This window comes from Phyllopteryx taeniolatus, chromosome 22 (assembly GCF_024500385.1).
Source record: "Phyllopteryx taeniolatus isolate TA_2022b chromosome 22, UOR_Ptae_1.2, whole genome shotgun sequence".
Taxonomy (NCBI): domain Eukaryota; kingdom Metazoa; phylum Chordata; class Actinopteri; order Syngnathiformes; family Syngnathidae; genus Phyllopteryx; species Phyllopteryx taeniolatus.
In genome coordinates this window covers 2,727,915-2,751,034 of record NC_084523.1, presented here as the reverse complement: position 1 = coordinate 2,751,034, position 23,120 = coordinate 2,727,915, and the positions used below count along the sequence as shown (strand labels likewise).

General features: G+C 44.5%; 1 protein-coding gene across 5 annotated transcripts in view; it reads left to right on the top strand.

Annotated features, from left to right (window-relative positions):
* The window catches only part of tafa5a (TAFA chemokine like family member 5a), a 100,145-nt gene that overhangs the window by 59,592 nt on the left and 17,433 nt on the right, over nucleotides 1-23,120 (top strand). For all 5 annotated transcript variants that reach the window (XR_009786334.1, XR_009786335.1, XM_061761517.1 and 2 more), the window contains exon 2: nucleotides 6,615-6,764. Coding sequence is in view for 3 of the 5 variants with exons in the window: in XM_061761517.1 (XP_061617501.1) it covers nucleotides 6,615-6,764 (150 nt within the window). In the remaining 2 variants the exon portion in view is untranslated. The remainder of the gene's footprint in view (nucleotides 1-6,614; nucleotides 6,765-23,120) is intronic.

Sequence of the window (23,120 nt, the reverse complement as noted above, 5' to 3'; positions counted from 1 at the left end):
GTGGCTGCGGTTGCATGGCAACAATGACTTAGCTGCGAGATTGTGGATGAGTCAGATGAGGAGAGAGCAAAGTCTCTCATGTGGCTGTGTTTGACATTTATACGTTGCTTATTTTGTAAGTGCGCGTGCTCCTGGACGCCGGCTGATTGCCAAAGCATTTTGTTGACTCTTTTGGACGGAAAGGAGGAGGCCAAAAAAAATGTAATCACGTCGCAAGACTGTCTCCACAAAGTGCTCAGACAAGCTTTCCTCACTCAAAATAGATGAAGCCTTCCCTCCGTGCCCCCTTCACCGTGATTAGAGCGCACTCCCGGTGAGGATTGTCTCCAGAACTTTCTCCGGCCGCAGCGGCGGGGTATTAATAATTTCAAGGCCGGCTTTGTGATGGCTTTTCAGTCAATCGATCAGCGTCGGAGGGGGAAATGAATGTGCGCGCTAAGTCGAGGCACTTTGAGACGAGCTTGCTTCTTTCCAGCAGCAACGGAGCACACCAGCCAAGACTCTGTGACATTATCTCCAACCTTTTGCTTTCATTCTGCTGCTACGTGAATTAAAGCGTCGGTGCTAGTCAAAGAGGCGAGTTCAAGGTAGCTGATGGAAGTGAAAGACAATCGGTCAGACAGAAGATACTGTACGTTAAATCGGAAGATTGTAGGCCAGCTGCCGGGCTGAAGTGACTGATGAAGGCAGTAAAAAGTGCGAAGGGGGTAAATCTTTTCATGCTCTATAATGAAAAATCCGGTTGTCATTCAGCTTTACCTTTTCTTCATCATCCAAAGAGCAAGTCAGGGATAATTTCACCAGATACATGTCATTTTTAAGCCATGAAAAGAATAAAGAATGTTGCTTTTAAAATCAAATAATACAGAGTGGGGAAGCAGTTCTAGAACATTGAATTGGAGTACAAATGAAAAACTAATGATATTTGAAATGAAGTCAGGGACAGCCATTTTGTTTGCTTTTCATTTACCTCTAACACGCAGCATAACACGGGAGGAATCGAAACCTAATTAAAAGGAATGAAATGATTAAAATGAAATAACTGCTGGATAAATAGTAAATAGTAAAATAAACATGATTAAAAATGCATATCATACAGCAATTGTGTATTCAACACCAATGAATGATTCATTTTGTCTATCTATCTCACCATACATTTTTTTGTAACGCCCGTCCGTCCTTGTAAGTGAGATTTGGCCTATTCCAGTGGACTTTTTTTTCCCCTTTTTTTTAAAAATTGTATTAGTTTTTCTTCCATTTCTTTAAAGCTGGTCCTTATTAGGAGACAGGTGAGCTTGAGTCTATCCCAGCTGAATTTGGGCGAGAGGTGGACTGATCACCAGTCAAGTGGCTCGGCTCAGTTAGTCTAATGGACAAAAATGGAAGTGAAGTAAATCAAATGACATTGTAACTTTTTACCATCTTAAAATAGGACAGCATTATTTTATATTCTTTAGTAATGACAATTCCTTCTTCTTCTTAACTGGCATCTAACTTATTGGGGCATTAGTGCCCGCTGTGGTTGTAAACACGTCTAAATTGGACAATTCTAACAGGAAATGGAAAGAAAGGGACATTTGGTAGTTTTTACTAAATCAAGGAGATTTTAAAGTTGTTGAACCTTCTATTCAACTGTATGAGGTTTGCAATATTAATCATCTGCTTTACGCTCTTCCCTCTCTCCGTCCACTTGGGTAGACGCATAAGGAAAGGAAAAAAAAAAAAGTCAGACGCTCCTGACTTATTTTTTGAGCAGATGCGGGAGTGATGCAGCATCTTGGCTCGGGCTCATGCCTCACGTTTACACGCTCGCACTGCGCTCCTCCCCCAGCACGACAGATGCCGACTACATCAAGCTGTCATGTAGTGTTTTTAGGTTAAGTGGAGATTATTCGGGAAAGACATTTTGTCAGCATGCCTTTTGACGGGAAGATGTCTGTTTACAGATGCCCATATGTTCGAATCCTCATACTGTCCTTCTGAACACACACAAGCTGTGAAAACATATTGAACGATTTAGTCAGATTTTGTACAAAAATGAAATTATTCCTTATTATTTATTTATTTATGACTTAGTTGAAGTTGAATATTATTCAAGCCCTAAATTGGTCTAAAACAAACTTTGTATCGTGTGTCCACCACTTGGATGCAAACTGTCACGGCGAACAAATAACGCTCAACTTTTAGTATGATTTCTGACTTAATTCTCTACATTTTCCATTTTCCATATTGCGACCCGGGTCGCGATTTGAACCCAGAACTTCTGGACTGCGAGGCAAATATGCTACCCACTGTCGACTGGGTTTAAAATCTATTCTATTCCATTACAATTATATTTAGCAGTGACTACGGCTTGTCATGCATAATTTCAATGATAAGTAAAAAATACTTAAGTATTTTAAAAAAGGAATTAAAGACTTTACCAAAGTAAACAATAAAATAGCCTCAGAATAAAGACCACCCTTCACACTAGGTACTAAAGAAGGCTAATTTATTATTCACACGTCCTTACAATTGTAATCAGAAAACATCCATCTTCATGGTATTCAATGATACCTTTTCGTCACTAGGCTGCACTTTTGTGTTGGATTTGAAGGAATTAAAATGCCCACGAAGCCCTCGTTTTATGAACGTCAAAGTACTTGATTGAGCGTATTATGACTCTAAGAAGAAACTTTTGTTGGGCTCTCTATCAGTATCTTTTGCGCTGCAAAAGAAGACCGTCTTTGAAAAATGAATGCACGACTATCCTGAGATGTCGCGCTGAGACCTTTGGGCCAAAAAGGAGGCGCGGTGAAAACAAATGCTTTGTCGCCGCGCTGCACATTTGTCAAAAAGGCCGGCCTATGACAGAGCAATTGTAATGCGCTGAGGACCGGGAGGCGAAATAATAAGGCGTAGGGGTATGTCAATAACATTCCGTTGTGTTACGCCACGCGCGGTCCCCCACGAATCCATCTTCTGCTACCACCGCCGCGTTCATTTCACTCTACGGTGGCCACGCATACATTTTAATCAGCCATTTGGCCGGCCGGCCAAGCTGACAACTGCCCGACAAACCGAAGCTGATAAGGCTGATGATATATCATAGCGGTGCCGCTCGCAGCTCTGGATTCATTTCTGGGAACGCTTGCCAATTTCAGACGGTTTCCCCCATTCACGTCGGCTTGCACTTTTGTCAGTGAAGGACACTATTATAACTTGTTTAAACAGGCATTTTGGTGAAACAAAAACTTGCTTTGCTTTGTTTGGCTTTTTCGGTCTACTTGGCTGTAGTTTGAACTCTGCTGGGAAAAATGTTCGTTTTAAAACGTAAGGAATATAACTGACGCCGGTTTTATTGGCGAACGGGGACGAATGTTGCATCGCATTGTATCTCACCTAAGTAGAAGCAAGATCTTAAACATTTTGATTCCTCGCTGCAGTTCTCTGCGGCATTGTGCATGGTGGATATTGATTGAATCCCAGAAGAAGAGGACATTTTGTGTGCTTGATGTGGATAAAATGAATAGTCATCTCTCAGGAGCCACTGTGCGTATCAATGAAGTGTCTGGATTTGTTGAATTTCTATAATCTGCTGCCTTCACATTCTATAGACCAGTGATTCCCAGCCATGAATGTACTACAGATAATATATCTTTGTACTTCTACCTATGCCGGCGACGTATAGTGGCAGGCAGAACAACGAAATGCCATACCGTACTTTATCATTATTTGAGTATTGAAACTTTTTGTGACCTCTTTGATTGGTGGTGCGCCATGAGGTTTTCTAATGTGTGTGTCTTGGCTCAATAAAAGTCGGGATAAACCGCTATAATACCGGTCTTCCAAAAACATCGAACGGCTTTGTCGTGATCCCTCGCCTCTTTTTGTTTTGTTGTTTGCTTTTAAGTGAAAAATCACCTCTCATGAGCTTCAATGTCTCTGGCCGTCCTTAAATCTTTTCACCCACGGCCACCATCAACTTTAGATTTCATCATTACTTTGATTTATGGCCAGATACAAGTGACATAGACATGTCACGGCATGCGCTGTTGGCCAGATATGATACAATACAAGTGTATTTGTAGAAAGGCTGGGCAGAATGAGTTGAAAAGGAAATGTCAAAACATGTACATAAACATAGTTGTTAATAAATTCTAGCTCAACAATGAACATAAGAAAACAAACCGTCAAATTCCATGGTTCGGCGAGTCCCTATGTCCAGCTCTCTCCCATACTTCTCAAAACGGGTGAAAAGTGACCCGAACAGTACGTAACTGACTATAACGAGACTGTGTACGTTACATAAAGGCTACACAACCCCACACAAACATATACTGCCCATATTATTGGCCCGAAAATGAGCACATTTGTTATCATTCCCTCATAGAAGCACTCACGGAGGACTCAGTGGCAATGCAGCACGAAGACGGTATTAATTTAGCTTCGCCGACAGCCGGAGCTGTGACAGCGGGAACGCGAGGGCCCTCGTTGATGAGACGCGGGCGAGTAATGAGCTGCCTGCGACTCAAGAAAGACGAACAACAGAGGCGCCGCGACTTCAGATGTAACCGCGGCCTTTTGAGCTCGTCGACTTGACGCGACGCCGCCAATCCGCAGAAGAAATCCAAACAGTCTGTTGAGCGTCTACGGAGGAGATGCAAAGGGAGGAGGAGGAAGTGGCATAGATGGCGGCGATGGTGGGAGGCGGCGATGGCGGGCGGGCTCGGGGAGCAGGAAGTTAACTGCGCGCGTACATGAAAAACATTCCCATCCGCACAGGAGTTTATATGACAAGTCATTATCCGCCATCAGCCCGAGAAGGCAGAGCTGTTGTGACGAGGAGGAGGAGGAGGAGGAAGTTAAGTGAACAGATGAAGGTGGAGATTGTGTCTTGATCACCCAAGACGTGACACATTTGATTTTGTTGACATGCATTATTGAACAAAGCGATCCCCTGTTTAGTCGTACCGCATATCTGCATATTCGTCCCAACTCTTCCTTTCTTCGTATTTCTAGATGGTTACTTCTCGCGTGCACTCATCTGCTTAAAGCGACCTGCCGGAACGCACAATAGCGGTACAAACCGCTCAGAACATTGTGACCATATACACGCGTGAGAGTGAAAATTCCTTAAGCGATATCTCGGAGACATGGATAAGATGATTTCATACAGCAAAGGCAGATTACGCTGTGGTTTTGCCAAGAATGCTTCACTGAGCTTTTATACAGTACCTGTGTAAATCACGTAGCACAATCCTCACTAAACATGGACTGTAAGAAGGCAATCTATGATGGGATCCATTTTTCATCAACACATTGGAGTACATTTCTGTATTATTCTCTGGTGTGGCTCATCAAGTTAAATCAAACTGTCAAATAGCCCATTAACTCATTCACTGCCAGTCGGTGTGGAGCATTTTGACCCAGTGAATATTGTGTTCAGTTACAATATTCGAACCAAACCAACCAAAAGAAAGAATGGACTCTCTTCTTTCACCAGAAAGCAAGTTTGTTTCCAGCTTTTTCTGTTCTTTAGTAATCAGCAGTGGAAGATCAACAAAAACGAAATCAATACCCTCTTTTTCTTATTATACTGTTCCCTATTTTATTTACATTTTAAATTCAACAATAATTCCAAGCTATCATAGAAAGTAGATTTTTTTTTTAATTCATCTATTAATTTTTTATGGGAGAGTTCAGTGGGTTTTAAGTATTCATTAGTAAAAAAAGAAAGAAAGAAATGAAAAGTGCAAGAAAAACAGGTGAGAACGACAGCAAAGACAAATCGCCTTTAAAAGTAGCGAGGGAAACCTAATTCGAGAAACTTTCTGCTATACGCGTGCACACACACACACACACACACGTGTGGTATCTGGATACGGTCACGGTCTTGTACCGCCGCAGCTACCTCCGTGTGCATGAATCCTGATGGATCCTCATTACCCCAGGTGTGACCCCTCGCAGCTCAGTTCATTAAGCCAAGCAGCCGAGTGTCAGCGACTCAAGTCCAGATTTAATCACAACTTCTGTCCTCTTGCCAATCACAATTAGGTCCTGATAAGCCTCTCCAGCATGGCGCCGTAGGGCTTCCATACACAGACAAAGGTTAATTTGTGAGCAGCGAGGGCTCAGCGACACAGCCAAAGGTCACCTGATTGAATATGTGTGTGTGTTGGGGGGAGGTTGTCAGTGCAATTACAAAGTTCATCAGTATTCATGCATTTCCTTCCTGGCTAATGGATGCATTACCTTCAAAGTGATGCTACTGATTGGATGTACAGTAGCTATGGAAAGTTGAGTTCAATATCCGTGATATCCGGTGTGCGCTTTGTCCTCACGAGTAAGATAATTCAGCGCATAGTACAATGACACTATAAACGACAAGAAAGGGCATACTCGTACGTGGACCTGAAGCTGGATATCAAGGATATGAAATGAGAAAAAAGTTTCACGATCACATCATTCGTCATTAATTTGTGTGTGCCATACATGACAGTCTACTAGTGCCTTGCTAACTGCGACGTGACAGAACGTGTCACGGAATCCGCGCGAAGCAGATTGCTGGATCTCGACCCGTGTACGCTTCCGTGTGTCTGACCCCGCTCCCTGCCGTGTATTGTCATTCGCAGGCCAGCTGGCAGCGGGGACATGTGAAATTGTGACGCTGGACAGGGACAGCAGCCAACCGCGGCGGACCATCGCCAGGCAGACGGCCCGCTGCGCCTGCAAGAAGGGCCAGATCGCGGGAACCACGAGAGCCAGACCCGCCTGCGTGGACGGTAAGGCTTCGAGTGAAAACCACGAGCGTGTTCGTCCCGAGGCGCACACAAATACAATGAAGCGCACGCAGCTCCATCCAAGCCTTGAGTCACGTTATCAGTCCTAAGGCGAGCCAGTTCGGCTTAATTTGAACTTTAGGTGGATCAACCTCAAACGGAACAGCCAGGCCGTCTTTCGGATGCAAGGAAAGCCTGCACGAACTCCCGGTTGATTTTTTATTTATTTACTTATTTGAATCTTTGTCTGCAGGCTACCAGATGGGTTATGTTTCATGGCATATTGACAAGAGTTGTGCAGGAGCGTTTGTTTCATCGCAACACAGTGGACGGACTGCCCTTTGACAGTCACTCTTATGTCCCTGTGATGCTTTTATTGAGCTCGGCACATATTGTACTTTTGAAAAATGTCACAGACCACCACCACACAAAAACATCCCAAAAAAGCTTGCTGAAAAGATAGCGATGTCGTTTCAATTCACTTACACACTGCGAAATATGGGCCTTCCAATGAAGTGAAACTGGATCATTTACTTATTGTTTATTATGAAGCTAAGTTCAATGAAATAGGATTGGAATTACCTAAGTTTCGTGTTATATTAGAGTATGGTTACATTTGACTTTAGACAATACACTGAAATCTTATTTTCTGTCTTGGTGGCGCTTTCTGGCGCACATCATTGGCACCGTTGATCGTTGAAAAGAAAACTGAGAATTCAGTGCGATCTCGTGGTTCCAGCTCGAACCTTAGCTAAATCCCCTCACAAAATTAGTCCCAAGAGTCAAATACAGAGCCACGCAGTGACCTAACATGTTGATCTACAACAACCAGACAATACAAGTCCTACTGATAAGCAATAAGCCTGTCAGAGCGCTGCTTTTTACAACCCATTGTGTCCTTTTGCATAGCCCCCTGCTCTTTTGGAAAGCCCATTATAGGTGTCTGAAAGCTTAAGTGGTTTACTACGACTATAAAGCACTACTTGGCAGCAATTTTGCTGACATTTACATGTTGGTCTTTGAAGGGTAATGTGGAAGTATTAAGCTTAAAATATCCCTGTTTTTTTTTTTCCAAAGTGAAGGAGAGTATTCACGAGCTAGTGATGATATGATTCCAAGGCCAATAGTGTTGCGGGTGTCCTCAAGAGAAACAAGTGTTAGTCAAAGGCAAAGTGACAAAAATCATGCGGTTCTGTATATATTTGTTTTAGGTTTCCGACAAGGAGGCAAACTCTAAACTTGCTTCACTTTACTTTCTCAGTAATTTGAAGTGCATTTAAAGTTCCTTTTTTTTTTTGTATTTGAAATTGAAGTCAAACATCCATCCCAAGTACAAACCTGTCTGATGGAACTGTGACTCAGCTTTCTTTTTTTCTTTTTTTTTTTTTGCGTCGCTTCCCTCAGCAAAAAAGTCGTGGGTGGAATTTCATCTCTTCTTGTCATTTTGGCTATTCTTACATTGATCAATCAATGTTTCTACATTCTACTTTCTCGTATCGATCAAGCCACTTGTCCAGAATAGGAAGAAAAAAAAACAACAACATAAAAAGTATGCATATATTGCACACATAAAACCAAACTTTGTGCGCATGTTTTGAGGATGGTTGTAATTTACTATTTCCCACTATACTATATTGCCTGCCGTTGAAATAAAAACTTTATTGCTGTTCATATTTCAAAAACCCAGGGCTCGATGTTATTGCCATGCGAATATGCTTATCTGTGCGAGTGCACTCTTATTTGTTCTGAGTTGGAAAGCGAGGAAGAAAATAAGCGCTGGCACCGATGACCCAAAATGCCGCAAATGGGAATTCAATCAGTTCTAATCCACTGGAGTCCTTTGCCGACACCTCTCGTCCGTGTCCTTCGTGCCTCCCGTGTACCGTCGCGCCGGTCATTCGGAGATAATCCACAGCCCCTATATACAGGCTCGTGCGGTTTCCAGGTGACTGTGTCTTCACGGCATAAAAGACGGAACCCTTCCTCGTGTCATCCTTGTTTCCGAAGATTCCATCACATATCTGTAATTTACTGCTCCGCAGCCTTTTTACCTCTGTGCCGTTTTGATGACTTTTGAATACGGCTGATGCCGGTTCTAGTCAAAGGGTTTGACGGAACTGCTGAGTTGCGCCAAAAAAAGGAAGGTCTGAAGAATAAGAGAGAATACATTATTATGCTCGCGAGCGAATTGCGCCACTCTTAACCCAGCAGTCAATTGTCAGCTGCATGTTCGAGCAGAGAAAAGCAGGACGATGTCATCCATTACGCAAGGTTCTGCGTAAACAAACTAGCGGCCTGACGGTGAGGTCATTTGGATGTGAGTTTAGAGAAATGGAGTTGTGTTCGCGATCGCTTAGACGGTCTGCGTGTTTGGCGGTCTTTTAGGATCAGCGGAGGCCTCTCGGACCCGTGTTTGGTGCAGACGGTGAAATGGATAGCGCGCTGCAGAGTTGACGTTAGCTAGCAGGATTAGCCACTGTGGTTTTGCCAATTTACTCCAAGACAACCCACACAACATCATCAACCCACCAACATAACATGCTCATGTTATACATATGGGAAAATGCATTCCGCAAACCTAATGAAGTTTTGGTTCCCATTCTGTCCCTTTGGAAGTGGCCACTCCACCTATTGATTACAAACATCATGCAAAGGTCTATAATTCCTTTGTATGAATGGCGACAGGTGGTTCCAAATTTCTACCATGTTGGGGGCATCAAGTGTCTTAACATTCAGAAGGAAGTGAGGAATCTCAGGTCATCTATTATTGATAGGTTTTTTTTTCTCTCTCTCTCTCTCTCTCATGTGTTGAATAACCGCAAGCTCATTTCCATGCAAATGCTAATTTGCATTCAGCAGTATTACAAGTTGGAAACTGTGATCCTCATCTCTGGCATGTTGTCCAGGCGGCGATAGAAACAACAGCGTGCGTCAGACGGACTTCTGTGTGGGCTCTTAGACATTACCAGAGCTGCAATCATACTGCATCAAGCCACTGGCTTGATTTGATCCAGGGTGGGGAGGAGGAGGGCTGGCTTCGGGTCTGTTGGGGAAACATGTCATGTCAGCTCCAGCAGCCAGTTAGCAAGCTAGCCGCTACGACGGAACTATCCTCCGGAGGGAGCGGGACTAGAAAAAGATGGTGTGGTGGTGAATGTGTAATGCAAAGAGTGAGTTCTCCCTCCCTGCTTTCTTCTGTCACTTGAGCCCTTTTTTATTTGTATTTCTTATGATTATTTTCATCTTCTCGCTCACGTTCTGCTTTACTCACGGCTGTGGGCTGCAGAGGGGCAGGCAGATGGGAACCGCAGCCCCGAGGTGGACACTTTCTCCTTTTGGAGTGTGACACAAATCACATGGTGCCTTTTTAAAATGTGTTATTTATCCAATCACACACAAGTCCCACTGCCCTCCCTCGTGTGCCTCCTCAGTATCTCCTCGTCTTCTTGTAAATCTCCCATTTATAATTCCAGGTTGCTATTATATCCAACCTAGAGAAGTGAGATAATCTTTCATTTGCAATTGCATTTTCCTCTTTGAAATGCGTGCTCGATTGCTTTCTGGCGTTAGCGTGCGTGATTTGCTTTAATCCCCGTCTGCTTCCCTTTCCATCCTTATAATTAATCGTCGAGCAAAAACAGCTTTTACCCCCCTCCAATTTGCCACCAATATGTCATAAAATGAAGCAATCTTACTCTTATTATATCAGCGTGTGGTCGCTTGCGCGCCTGTGATTGCGTCTGCCATTTAGTGTCGAGATGAAGGAGCTATTTGGTGTAGAAGTAGATAATAAAACACGCATAAAGCGGAGGTAACATGATGACATTAGGAAGAAAGTATCTCCATTTCAGGCTGCAAATCAATGTCTTTAGAACGTGGAGAGTAAGAACATCACTTACGCTAAATGAGGCATTTTCTCATTCATTTCACCAACAAGCCTAAACTCATGTTTGTCGATGACTAGTCAGTCAAATGAGTTGTTATCGAAATAAGCGCGTTATTTGAAATGAGCCATAAACCGGAGCGGACTTTGCATTGGCTTTCGTCAGAACGGGATTGTGAAAAGCTGTTTATGTGTACTCTGCGATTGGCTGGCCACGCTTGCCCAAAGTCAGCTGGGATTGGTTCCAGTTTCTCCTCATGAGGTCAAATGCTATACAGTAGAAAACGGATGTATGAATGGACAATCAATGTCATATATTAAGGTGGAAAGATGCGTTTGTATAAATCATCATCTTTAACAGTCGCTCCGGTGACAGACATTTCCATCTAAAAAAGTCAATATTGGATTTGTTGACTACTCTTTGGCAATTCATGAAGTAAATATTCTTTTGAAAGCTTCTTTGACAGTTCTTTGACAAATCTGAGACATCCGGAATGTTAAAAAGAGTCCGGAAAAAACCCAACTTATTCTGTACTCCTGTTCGTCTGAAAGAATTTATGATCCAGCGAGCTCGCGCCAGAGTTCAGAAGTGGCTATGAGCAAGAATGCGAGAACAAACCACGCTCCCAAATGAGTGTGTTTATTTCCTCTTTCTGTTTGTTTGCATTGTGCTAATACGGATGCAGATCTCTTTCTCGCTGTCTCTCGCTCCCTGTAGAGCGGCTGCTATGAAAATAGTTTCTTTGTGGGTTTACACAGACGCAAAGAGAAACACGGAGCCGGTTTGTGTTTTGGATTATGACAAGCGTGAAAATCTAACACAAAAGGATGCTTGTGTTTTCCCCCGTAGGCTGAGAAGCTGCGCGGTGCTCATTAGCATCGAAATAATGCCGCGTCGTTTATTGTAACTTTTCTATCTTTGTCGATTCTTCCCTGCTGAATTCCGTAATAAGCAAGTTCATTCTTCACACTCGTTCGCTATTAACCTGCGCTCCGAATTACGATTTGCACGGCGTAACGTGCTTTTGTGAAACAATGCTTACATTTTATGGAAATACGTCAGCGTCCCCTTTCGCGCGCACAGTTGACGTTATGTAAGACATAAAACACTTGGCGCGTAATGACAATGCTCTTCGAAAGATGCAATTCGATGGCTCAATCTAGTCGACGACGACTCAGCACTTTGCTCCGTGTGTGTTGGAGTAATTTCATATGCATACGCTGACTGTAAATATTTAATGACACACGATACAGATGACATGCCGTATTTTCACGACCATAAGGCGCACTTAAAAGTCTTAAATTTGTGCACCGAGTTCCAAAATCTGTAAATGTTGTTGTGTGACTTTAACGAGCGCCCCGCTTGACTGACTGGGAGCATTTCCTGCCGACACGCCGCTTATTTAGAGGAAAGGCAGACGTGACCGAGGACAGCATGCCGACGTAAAGGGGGAAGGGTGCGCGTGACAGAGGATGCAGAAGATGAGGACTTGGATGGATTTGTGGATGAGGATTGATCAAAAAACGACGCGAGTGCTTTGTTAAATACTTGAATAAAGTACAACCGAACTCAGTTTTGCTTCCGCTGCCTTTTTCAAAACATTTTTTAGCGCGCACGCATGCTACCGTATGTTTTAAGCTAGCGTATGTTTTACCATGCCTGCGCGCAATAATACGGTGCGCCTTATGTGTGTGTTAAATACAGAAATAGACCCCGTAATTGAGAGTGCGCCTTTTAATATACACATCAGCCTTTTAACAAACTTGCATTTTCCTCATATCCTTCCTGGCCGGACCCCTCTCTCTCTCTCTCTCTCTCTCTCTCTCTCTCTCTCTCCATCTTTTGCACTCCGCCTCCATTAATCCACCAGATGACGAAGCGGACGCAGGTGCTCGGTGACGTCACGGCGTTATTGATGCCCCGCAGTGGAGCACATTGCTGTTCGCGTGCGTTTTATTCTCATTAATCCACTTTGAATGAGAACAAAGCTCCCTGAATATTGGAACAGACAATTTCCTGCTTTTTTCTGGCTCTTCGACGGCCCCGTTATAACCTAAGCCGCTGTGTGAGTGGCGTTTTTGAGGTAGCAAAATATTCCTTTTTTTCCCCCCATCCCATTAGTGCATTAGTCCTCCATTTATTGTATTGCCAAGCCCTTTTTTTTTTAAATGTAGAAGTGCAACTCTTTGTTAGAAACAAAGCCTGTCTGGCAAGGCGATGGGGCTGAAGCGCTACCTGTTTCCCAAAAGTCCGCTCACTAGCACTTCGGTGTTTGATGGGCCGTGCTCTTCACCTCGCCGCTCTAATTGGAAGCGAACGGTTCCCCTGTTGTGAGCACCCATCCGAGGGGCCGTGTCTGTCCGCTCACCCGGCCACAGGCTATAAACAATTAATTAATAATTACCGCTTCTGCAGGCGCCTCAGGGCCGAAGCTGCAATTTAAAGCGGAGGGGGGGGGGGGGGGGGCGATGCGGGCGGGTGGCAGAAAGTGTCAAGTTTGCGAAGCGGATCGAGTTTTTTTGCTTTAATTTCAGAGCCTTTGCCTTTCTTAATAGCCCTTCAGTACTGTCAGATTAGCTGCGATGCTTCTTACTTGCTTTTTAAACCAGGAGTGCGCTCCCGTCTGTTTGTTACTTTGTCAAGTTACAAAGATGATGATGCCAATGCCGGTGCATAACATAACTCCAAAGGCATGCTTTATAGTCTGCTGAAGTAGATAATGCGGGGTTACCATGGCGACGACTGACAATATTCCCCTCATTACGAGCCAGTGTACCTTGAAATTGACGCTAAAATGTCTACAGAGAACAGCCCCTTTCTAATTTCGTACATATATATGTCTAACAATTGATGGACTGTCATAACTGAACAGATGAATAGCGACGCGCTAGCGGCCGTTTGAAGGTGATGGATCAAGACGTCAGCTCCGTCACGGCGGTTCAATACTTCGTGGCAGCGGCGCATGCTGATGACATGCGGCCCGGCGTGCATTTTTCAGCGATCGACGAATGGGAAGTCACGGAGCCGCTGAAGATAATACAAGATTAGGTTTAAGTGTGAATGCAAAACATTCACAGCCATTATCTCCGGTTGACATCATGACAAAGAGAAGATGAAATAGTTTATACTCTGTGTGGCCTAATTTCATGTTTTAATAAATGCGGCTGATATTCAATATACACCGCTGTCGGTGTGAAGGTGTTTGAAATAAATGATATAAGGCGAAGAGAAGAGCTCTTTTCAATTGATATTTGGCTTCACAAATGTCTTGGAGAATACACAAAACCAAAGGTATCCAAAGTCTGCCCCAGGGGCCACTGCACATTTTTTTATTGGCCCTAGGCTGTATTTTCTTTTAAAATATTCAAATGAGGCGCGACCCGCATCAACAGGTTAAAAGGAATAGTCAAAATGTTTGAAGATAGCACACCAGTTTCTTAGAATGTCTCATCACCGCGAGAAGCGGACCCCCTCTTCTTTCCATTTTTCACTAAGTCATGCTCAGTAGAAAGATTTTGGACATTGCTGCATTGTAGTCTGTAATTAGTTTTAACATGCAGTTTCTCTTGTCAGTTTGTCACCAGATAGCATCCGTGCACACATTTAAACGTTTCCCCTTTCGGCAAACACGGAGCTGCAATATGTGAAAAGACAGCTTGTTCTTCAGTAATTCCATATTTAATGTCTTCACGTTGGCCACACAGCGGGACCGCAAATGGACTATTATCGACGCCTGTTGACGGTAGCCGAGATGAGGCTAGCCAATCATCTGTGGAATCTCTGTCTGCAATCTGCTTCCTCGATGCCAAGACTTCACTCACTCACTCACTCACTCACTCTTCCCGTTCATCACTCAGTCACCGCTCGGATGCAACACATTTCCAGTCCATCTGGTGTCTAGTGAGAGCGGGGTCCTTTTTAACCACCGTTAAAAAAGGCGCTGATCTCTTTATGATGGCCGGTAGCGCCTCTCATCCATCTTCCTCTCCTTGCCGTCTTGCGATGACAGTTTTAAGGAGTAATTGACAGTTAGTGTGAGCGAATAGATGAGACGGCGGCGCCCATGTTCGCCGCGGCTGCTTCGGCAGGCGATCGTTTCACCAAAGTCGGACTAAGCACGGCATCAAAACCAGTGGAATCCGTAACAAGAGCTCACAGAAAAGTGGCCCCACCGATCGGTTTGTGTTGTCACCGCGTGGATCCGGCGGTTTTGGGTCAGTGAACACGGAGCGTCGACACCGTCGATGTAACTCCCGCGCTTTGCTTTGCAGTCAAATGTACATTGTTTTACACCAGACTACACCGCTACAGTAATTTTTCATCATCATCATCAGGTTTGTCGAAGCGTACTATGTATTGTGTATGTGCGTGCTTAGCTGCACTGTACTATTAAGGTTTACAGGAATGTTTGTAAGATGTTAATACAGGCAATTATAATTACTGTTAGGGGAATGGGAATTACTCCCAGAAATTCGCTGTTCACGATCGGCCTTACACCATGCCAATAGCGGCGGTCCACTCGACTGAAATATAGAAATTGTATGAATTTAGTCACAAATGTTGTGAAATTTGGGCCTGTGGAATGGTAACAGGTGAAAGATTTGTACCTTCTGCCATCTAGGACAAGAACATTGAATTGCTCTGCCTGTCACTGTACAAACGGCTGGCATAGATGGATGAACATGATATGTAGTAAACGGATAATCATTTTGGGACCAATTAAGCGAAATCGGACATTTCCCTCGGCACACGCACGTGCTGCGGCACCGCGGTTGGGAATCGCTGCTTTATTTCATACAAAGACCGTATAGTCCATTGCCTCGTAATGTGCCATTAGGCTCACGTTGACTAATTTTCACGGTCGCGCGGTTGTCACATACATGCTCCGTAGACAGGAAGTAATGCGGTTGAACCTAAATAACGCACGCTTGTGATATTTCTTTATCTATGTCATTAAATAAGCGGCGCAACGGCTGCAGTGCTGCACCGGGCAAAAAAGGAGGCACTCTATTGTGACTGAAATGATAAAATGCATAATTAGGTAGTCAGTGTTGTGTTCCATCTCTTCCTTGCTTTGACCCGCATAGACACACTCGCTCTGTCTTCAGTTGATAGACGCAACCTCGGGCTTCCCCTCCATTTTCGGAAATGATGTTGTTCATTAACAGTATGCCATTTTGTCTTTCGGGCTATCTATCCCGTGGCCACATTTTGTCTATGGTAATTTGCCTTTATTGGTTGGCTTAGCAATTCCGTCTCGACTCGACTTCATTCAATAATGCATGCGTCTGGTTATTGCGCACGCCTGCGAACCCACCTGTAATCGTCGCGCAGCTGGGTGCACTCAACCGGACGGATGGCGAGCAAAACCGTAAGAGAGAGAGAGAGAGAGAGAGAGAGGGGTTATTGGCACAGGGTTCATTAAAAAACATGCTCACATTCTGTTGGAAATTTCATCTGAACATGTTCAAAAAGAACCATTTGTCATCAAGGCAAATATGTTTGCTCTCTCAGTAGCACTGCCATTTTCAAGGGTATGGAGCTAGTCAGTGGTTTTTAACGTTGCTCAGCATGAATAGAGCAGAACAAATGCATCTCTCCAAATAATACGGACGCCCAAAACTGTACAACTCCACCGACTTCATCAATAAAATCCTAACTCAAGTGTGGTATGGAGACCCCCTGGTACGTGAAATAATCACTTCCTAAGTACAGTTCAGTTGTATTTTAGTGCTATACATTTGCATTTAATCTTTAAGAAATGTTTGTTTTTTAAAAAAAAAATAGAAGAGTCGACTAAAGGTACAGTACGTACGTTAACGTCCCCTCATACTTAGGCGTGTGCATTTCTAACTGCAGTCACCCGCCACTTCCATCTTATTGTTCCGCAAAAGGCAAAGTGAGCACTGTTGTCTTTGCCCTCGGCCTGGAGCACCGCTGGCTCACCTCGCCAGCTTGAAAAGGAAAAAAAAAAAAACACAAAAGTCAGACCCCCATAGGAGGACAGACATCCAGGGACACTTTGAATCTGCCTGTAAAAAAAGAAATCAATGAAAAAATCAAAACCCGCACCCCCCTCCTCTTCTGTGTGCATCTTGCAGCCGCATAGGGGCAATTTTTATAAGAGCCTGTTACAGAGCAGCACATGGCCAAAATAATATTAGTAAGTTGGTTGGTGACAAGTACGTGAAGGCCAGATGAATCTGGGATAAAAATAAAGGCAAATGAATACAAATGGGGTCTCCTTCACCTAGAGGGGCGAATAAATCACACGTACACTAATGCAGTTCTCTCGCTCACCCTCTCTGTCTCTCTCTCTCTTTCTCTCTCTCTCGCCCTTGCACTCTCTCTCTTTGTCTCTCTCACCGTCCATCTCACTTGATCAGATTAACTTTGTGTCCTTCTCTTTTGATAATACACTCTTAGAGGTGAGCCGTGCTACGTACCGGATCCGTAAGTATCAACACGTCATGACGGCATAGGCGTTTACTGCCAATAGAATGGAACAACTCCATTTCGCCTCCTTTTATTGTAACGGGACCTCGCCGGACCGATGTGAGGGCACAAAAGGCACGTCACGAATGACAGAAGGAAGACGTGCAAGCGAAGCCTCACATCGTGTGTGCGCGCACGTGTGTCTTGTTGCAAAACTCCACCAGGCTAAAGTGAGGCCAGAAGTTTCATCAGGAGGGGAATAACACTTAAGCGTGGGAGCACTTTTGAAAGGGCAAAGGCTGTTGGAATGTGTTTTGTGGCAAAATGTACAGTTTTCTATTCTCCAGTTTTCTCCTCCCAGGGTCTGGGGATTGTCTGCTGCTGTACAGATTGCGCTGTTCCCTGGGGACTTGACAGGTGTTTGGAAATAAAATCGAAATAATTCATGCAGAAGAGGTGAAGTGAAAGTGAAGCTTCTCGGGAGAATCGTGGTAAATAAACACAATAACACGCACATCAGTCGGTATCAGCTTGAATGTCAAACCTGCGGAGGATGTCGCGGATGCGTGAGCTAGTGCCCCTCTTATTTAATTACTGACTCTTATTATCCTCCTTAATGTTAAATATGTATTACGAGGAAGATCCGGAAATAAAATGTTAGCACGTCCCGTATAACCCGTAGTCCCGTGAACGTATCGTAATAACGTTATTAAATAGAAAGTAAAAAGTTGAGCAGTTTGCGTGTCGGGATAAATTCATCGAGACTCCTTCTGGTGTGTGCAACTTGGCCACTGGGGGCGGTATAATATAAGTGACTCCGACTGCATTAATAGTAGTCATTTATCACAGAACATAAAGAATGTATGCCTGTGAGTATTGCTATATCGTCTGTCTACATGTGTTGATGTCATTTGTGTTGCTTAAAGGATTCTAACTAGGCAACTATCTATGTTTTTTTTGGTGTGTGTGTGTGTGACGTGCATAAAGAGAGGTACTCCCGCGGGAGACGCCGTCATCTCCCGAGACAGGACAAAGTCAATACGGGCAGTTTCACCGAGCCCACTGGGAGCAGGCCACCCGAGGCCTGACTTATAGCGACGGAGAAAGAGGTGTTTATTCCGTGTGTGTAAGTGTTTTGGAGAACAAGGGAAGGCGAGCTGCAGTGAACCCGCAGGGAAGTATACAGTAGAGAGTTAGGTCTCTGAGAATCACTGCTGTAGTAAGACGATGCTATCATACTTCCAATACAGTAATACTTTGTTTATCGCGGGGGTCAGGTTACGGACCACCCCCGCGATAGATGAAATCCGCAAAGTAACGACCGCATATTTAAAAATGATTTCTACGTATTTTAAAGCTGTATGAACCTCCCCAGACTCTCATTAATCTTCCCCACACTCCTGTTAACCTCTACCACACGTTCTATACTCCTAAACACCTTTTAAACTCTTAAACATACAGTAATGCACTGTGGTACTGTACAACGATGTATGATTTTATTCCCTGTAATATGTGTTTTCATGACTGTTTATGTTACCGCCAAAAAATTACAGCATCCACTCCAAATCCCACTGTCGAGCAAAATACGCGCAATATGAATATGGGGGGGAAAATCTGCAATGCACTGAATCCGCAATAGGTGAACCACGATATAGCGAGGGAGCACTGTATATCTCAGTAATGGTAGCATATTAGTCGTGATTAGAATTTGTGATGCATGCCAGTTATGTTTTTTTAAGCATCTCCGCATATATACTTAAACCGCATGATGATTTTAAAGGCATGAGTGTTTTTTAATACGGTTGTTTAGTCCCTCCTCAAACTCTCCGCCTTTGCTAATAGCCATTGGTCCCACACGGTTCTGCTTTTTGTCCCCTAAAATAGCATTTCCCCACTCGAAACCCTCTCGTTTGGCTTATTCACTCTTGAGTGGCCGCTCATCCTGCACTTTCTCTGCCATTCATCTTTGCTGCAAAAACATCAGCAGCACTTGGCCCCCTCTCTACCCTTTCAGTTGCAGCGGTGCACATTACACAAGCACTTGTTGTTGTATTATTATTATTATTATTAGCTCGATTTTTGTCCTTAACGGGTGTTTCGCTGGGTAGGCTTCAGGCCTCTTTGTACTCACGCGGTCGCGTGGCCGACAACGCCCCCATTGCGTCACGTGACCGACGAATCGCCCCGTGGCAAGCCAAAAATAGTCGCTGCGCGTCGAACGCCGCGGAGTTCATCTCTCGTGATTGGTCCGTTTTAGTCACATGCTGTGATGACGTACTCAGCGTGCCCCTTGGTTTTACATAGCATCTACGCCGCCGCCTTCTCGATCGATTTTGCAGCATAATTAAACGTATCATCTGGTCATCTCGGTCCATTTGTTCTCGCAGACACTGTTGCACGATCGCCATTGTTGTTGCTTTGTTCCTTGTTACTGAAAGGAAAGTAAAAACAGCTACCGGAAATGGCCAAAAAATGGAGAGGAAATGCCACCCTGTGGTGTCCTAGCCAATACCAGCAGTAGCGACACCCTGGACTTGGAGGAGAACTGCAGTACATTTTCCAAACCGCTCGCGTGGGTCGCGCTGGAGTATAAAGGCAAACCGCTGCTGTCTGTTGATTAGTTGTCAGAGAATGATCACAAAGAGAAGAAAATGATTCTGGCTTGCAGTTGCTGTGCGTGCGTAGCATTCGTTGGCAAGAAAAGTTCGGGAGAGCGGAAAAGACAGATAGAACACACAAAAAAGGAGAAGACGGGCCAACCGTCCCGCGCGCCGACATTGTCCCGCAGTGCCGAGTTTCCGGACTGCCTTTGTCCGGGGACGCACCGGCACAAGGTCTAATCCGCCCGTCGGCGCCGTTCGGCATCAGCGGCCATGTGACAGAAACATTTGGGCCCTTCTCCCATTTAAACGCAAAACACCATCAGTGCAGAACCGCAGAAGCCATTCTCCTCCTCGCACTCTACACCCCCTTCTATCTCTACAGATGTGTCCATGAAAATCTGTGTCAAAGTAGAAAGAGAAGAAAATACGCTCGCTTGAGCCAGAAGCACCGGAAGACATTTGGCAAAAGCCGAAAAATTCCAAACACGAATTGTTAAATTGGAGAAAACGCAATAATGGCATGACCGTGCATTTTATGGGGAAAGATGAAGATGAAGATGAAGCCACAGTCACGTTGCAATTTTAGAACAGTAAAACACATGAAGACATTATTTAGTATTCATTTTATCGGCGTGTTCTTCAATAGGTTTAAGTGTGCGGAACTATTTAAGAGATGGTTTTTAAATAGCGTATGTAAACGCATGCCCCGGGACGAGCTAACATCCAGCAATCCAAACAAAACTGCTCAACTTTTGGTGGTAAAAAACCAAAACAAAAGAAAAAACGTGTTTTTGTGAAGGTCGGTGAGCCAAGAAGGGTTGATTAGAAGCGGGAGAAAAGGAATGAGTGAGAAAAAGAGACTTTGAGAAGCCCCTGGGGGAGAACGGAGAATGATGGGTTCATTTGAACTGGGAAAAGTGCATCTCTCTGCCCCCCCCGCACCCCTCCAAAACAGAAGCTGTTTCCTTTCCAGCGTTAATGACAAATGAGCTATCGATTTTGGTGTTTACGATCCGGGGTTCAGATTACCCCCGTTCAGCGCAGTTGATGGACTTCAGAACGGCCGCCTCGTCAACCGACAGCGGTCCCGGCCGATTCGCCGGATCCCCGCCCCTCTTCAATTGTAACTTTTATCCCGCTTTTTACCGGTTGAAACACCCGGTTCTGCTTTCACCGCACCGCTTAGACACCGACGAAGGAGAACCACGGGCGAACCTCCTGTATTATGTGTCTCAACAAGCTCAAGGTTCTTGTTTTGCTGACCTTTGCTATTGATCCTCACTGATCCTTTGAAATGTCAGCCTCCACCACCTTCAGCCACACTTGCTTACACACTTATAAAATACAGTCAACACACACACACACACACACACACAGACTCAAAGATGGCCATTTTTGGACAAGATCGTATACCCTATTTTTAGTATTTGTTCACAGGGTGGAACACAATGGTACTATGCCATAAATTGAATAAATGTCCTTACTGGACACTTTGTTAGGTAAACATGCGCAATTAATAAGCTGTCCCCAAATGCTTGTGTTGCGGTAGTGTTTTTAATTGTTTACCTACCTAGGATTACATGATAAATATCTCACAGTATGAAATAAATAAAGGGATATTTATATTACATTGCCTTTTTGTTTGTACGAGCGGATTCTACCTTTTCCCCCTGTGGACCAAACAAGCGCTGTGCAATTTCAGTCCTGTCCAATGCATCAAAAGCATATGTGGAAAGGTTTTGGTATTGAGTTTGTTGTGAAATATTTTTTCAAAATCAAATCAAATTCAAATTCAATCACCAAGGCAGATTTTGATCCATTATGCTGCTTTTTTTCATGGCAAAAAGTATGGAGGAGTTGTGTAGGTGTGTGAAATAGATCGCTTCCTTCTACGACAACGAGAACTGTGAAGGGGGGGGGGGGGGCAGGTGAACGAGCGACGGAGGCAAAGGACAGAGGAGGTAAAGGTGCAGACGAGGAAAGGGAAGGATGGATACAGGGTTCAGCCGGTACTTACTCTAAATACATAACTCGCCCTCCTCGACACTCCAGTGGAGGCGCGCCTCATTTATTGTCTCAATAACGCTCGTCGGAGGGACTCCGCATCGGTTATCAGTCACTGGGGTGCGGGACCGCTGCGTCTGGGTCCAGATCGGACGAGTCGTTTCTCTCCTCTGCTATCGTTCACATCTGATAGGGAACATCCTTTCTCAAACAGAAATTGTAATTCCCAGAGAAATGTCACGTGAACGCCGAGAGATATTGTCGACCCGAAGAGCCAAAGAAAGAAAGAAATGGATGGAGGCTCTGAGCAGCATAGAAGATACTTGTGCAATACTAACGTAGTAGAACAGGTAGGTACACCGTGCTGTTTACATTAGGGCCCGACCGATTACTCAGCCTCATCGGCATCAGCCTCAAAAGGTCCGTACGGGTCGGGCGCCAGTTTGCACGGCTCACAATTTGATCCAGTAACGACGAGGTACACGAGTTCTGCATAAACCACAGCCGCTGACCCGATAACAACAAGCGGCAAACATTTAAGCGAAACCTGCCGTAAGTCGCTTTGTACATTAACGCCAGTGATTGCGGTCTTGACCTCTTTGGGGACTGTTCACAGGCCAATTACTATTCGCGCTGTATTGCCTTTTGGCTTAATTGGAATTTGTTTAGCGCAATTTCTAAAGGGGAAAGAGGGAATAAACAGATTTATTGGTGGACGGACCTCCGCCAAGTAAAGGTTATGCATAATTGAAGGAGGATTAGTTGGGGCGTAGAGGTCAAGAAGGCTAAACGGACAACATTCAGGGAGGGAAGTCTTTGGTTTGAAATGCCGCGACACGTGCATCCAAAATGCTCCCACTCAGGTCCATGAGTACATCCATCATCAGCGAATCAGTTGGCAAACTAACTATATGACTTTTTGTTTGCGGGCTGCAGGGGATTGTGAACGATTGTAGGGAGGTGTGCAACGTTCTAGTTAAATCTTAAGTAGTATGTCAATGTGTCATTAGGGATCATCTTCAAACGAGCCACCTTCATTACAGCAGGACATTGCCGTCACACGATGCGGTTGACTCCAAATCGACTCTCTGCCGTTCTTCAGACTTAATAAAGAAGGATAGAGCACAGTGTCAAATATTATCGAGCGACATTATTTTTGTTTTCATTGTGTTTGGTGCGTCTACATGCCATTTCATTTGTTGTTGTTTTTTCCCCACCCCAGCACACACCAAGATGGAAATCAACGTGCGCATCTTTAGCACTTCCCGGGAAGGCGGCCGAGCCCGCAGTTAACGTTTAAGCTTTTAAAATGTGCGTCCGCTGAGCAGACATGGCGACAAACGAAAGGAAAAGGGCCTTCTTTAGGAGCAGAACCGTGAGCTTTTCTTCCAAAATACACTCTCACCGGACACTTCATTACGTACAACCTCACC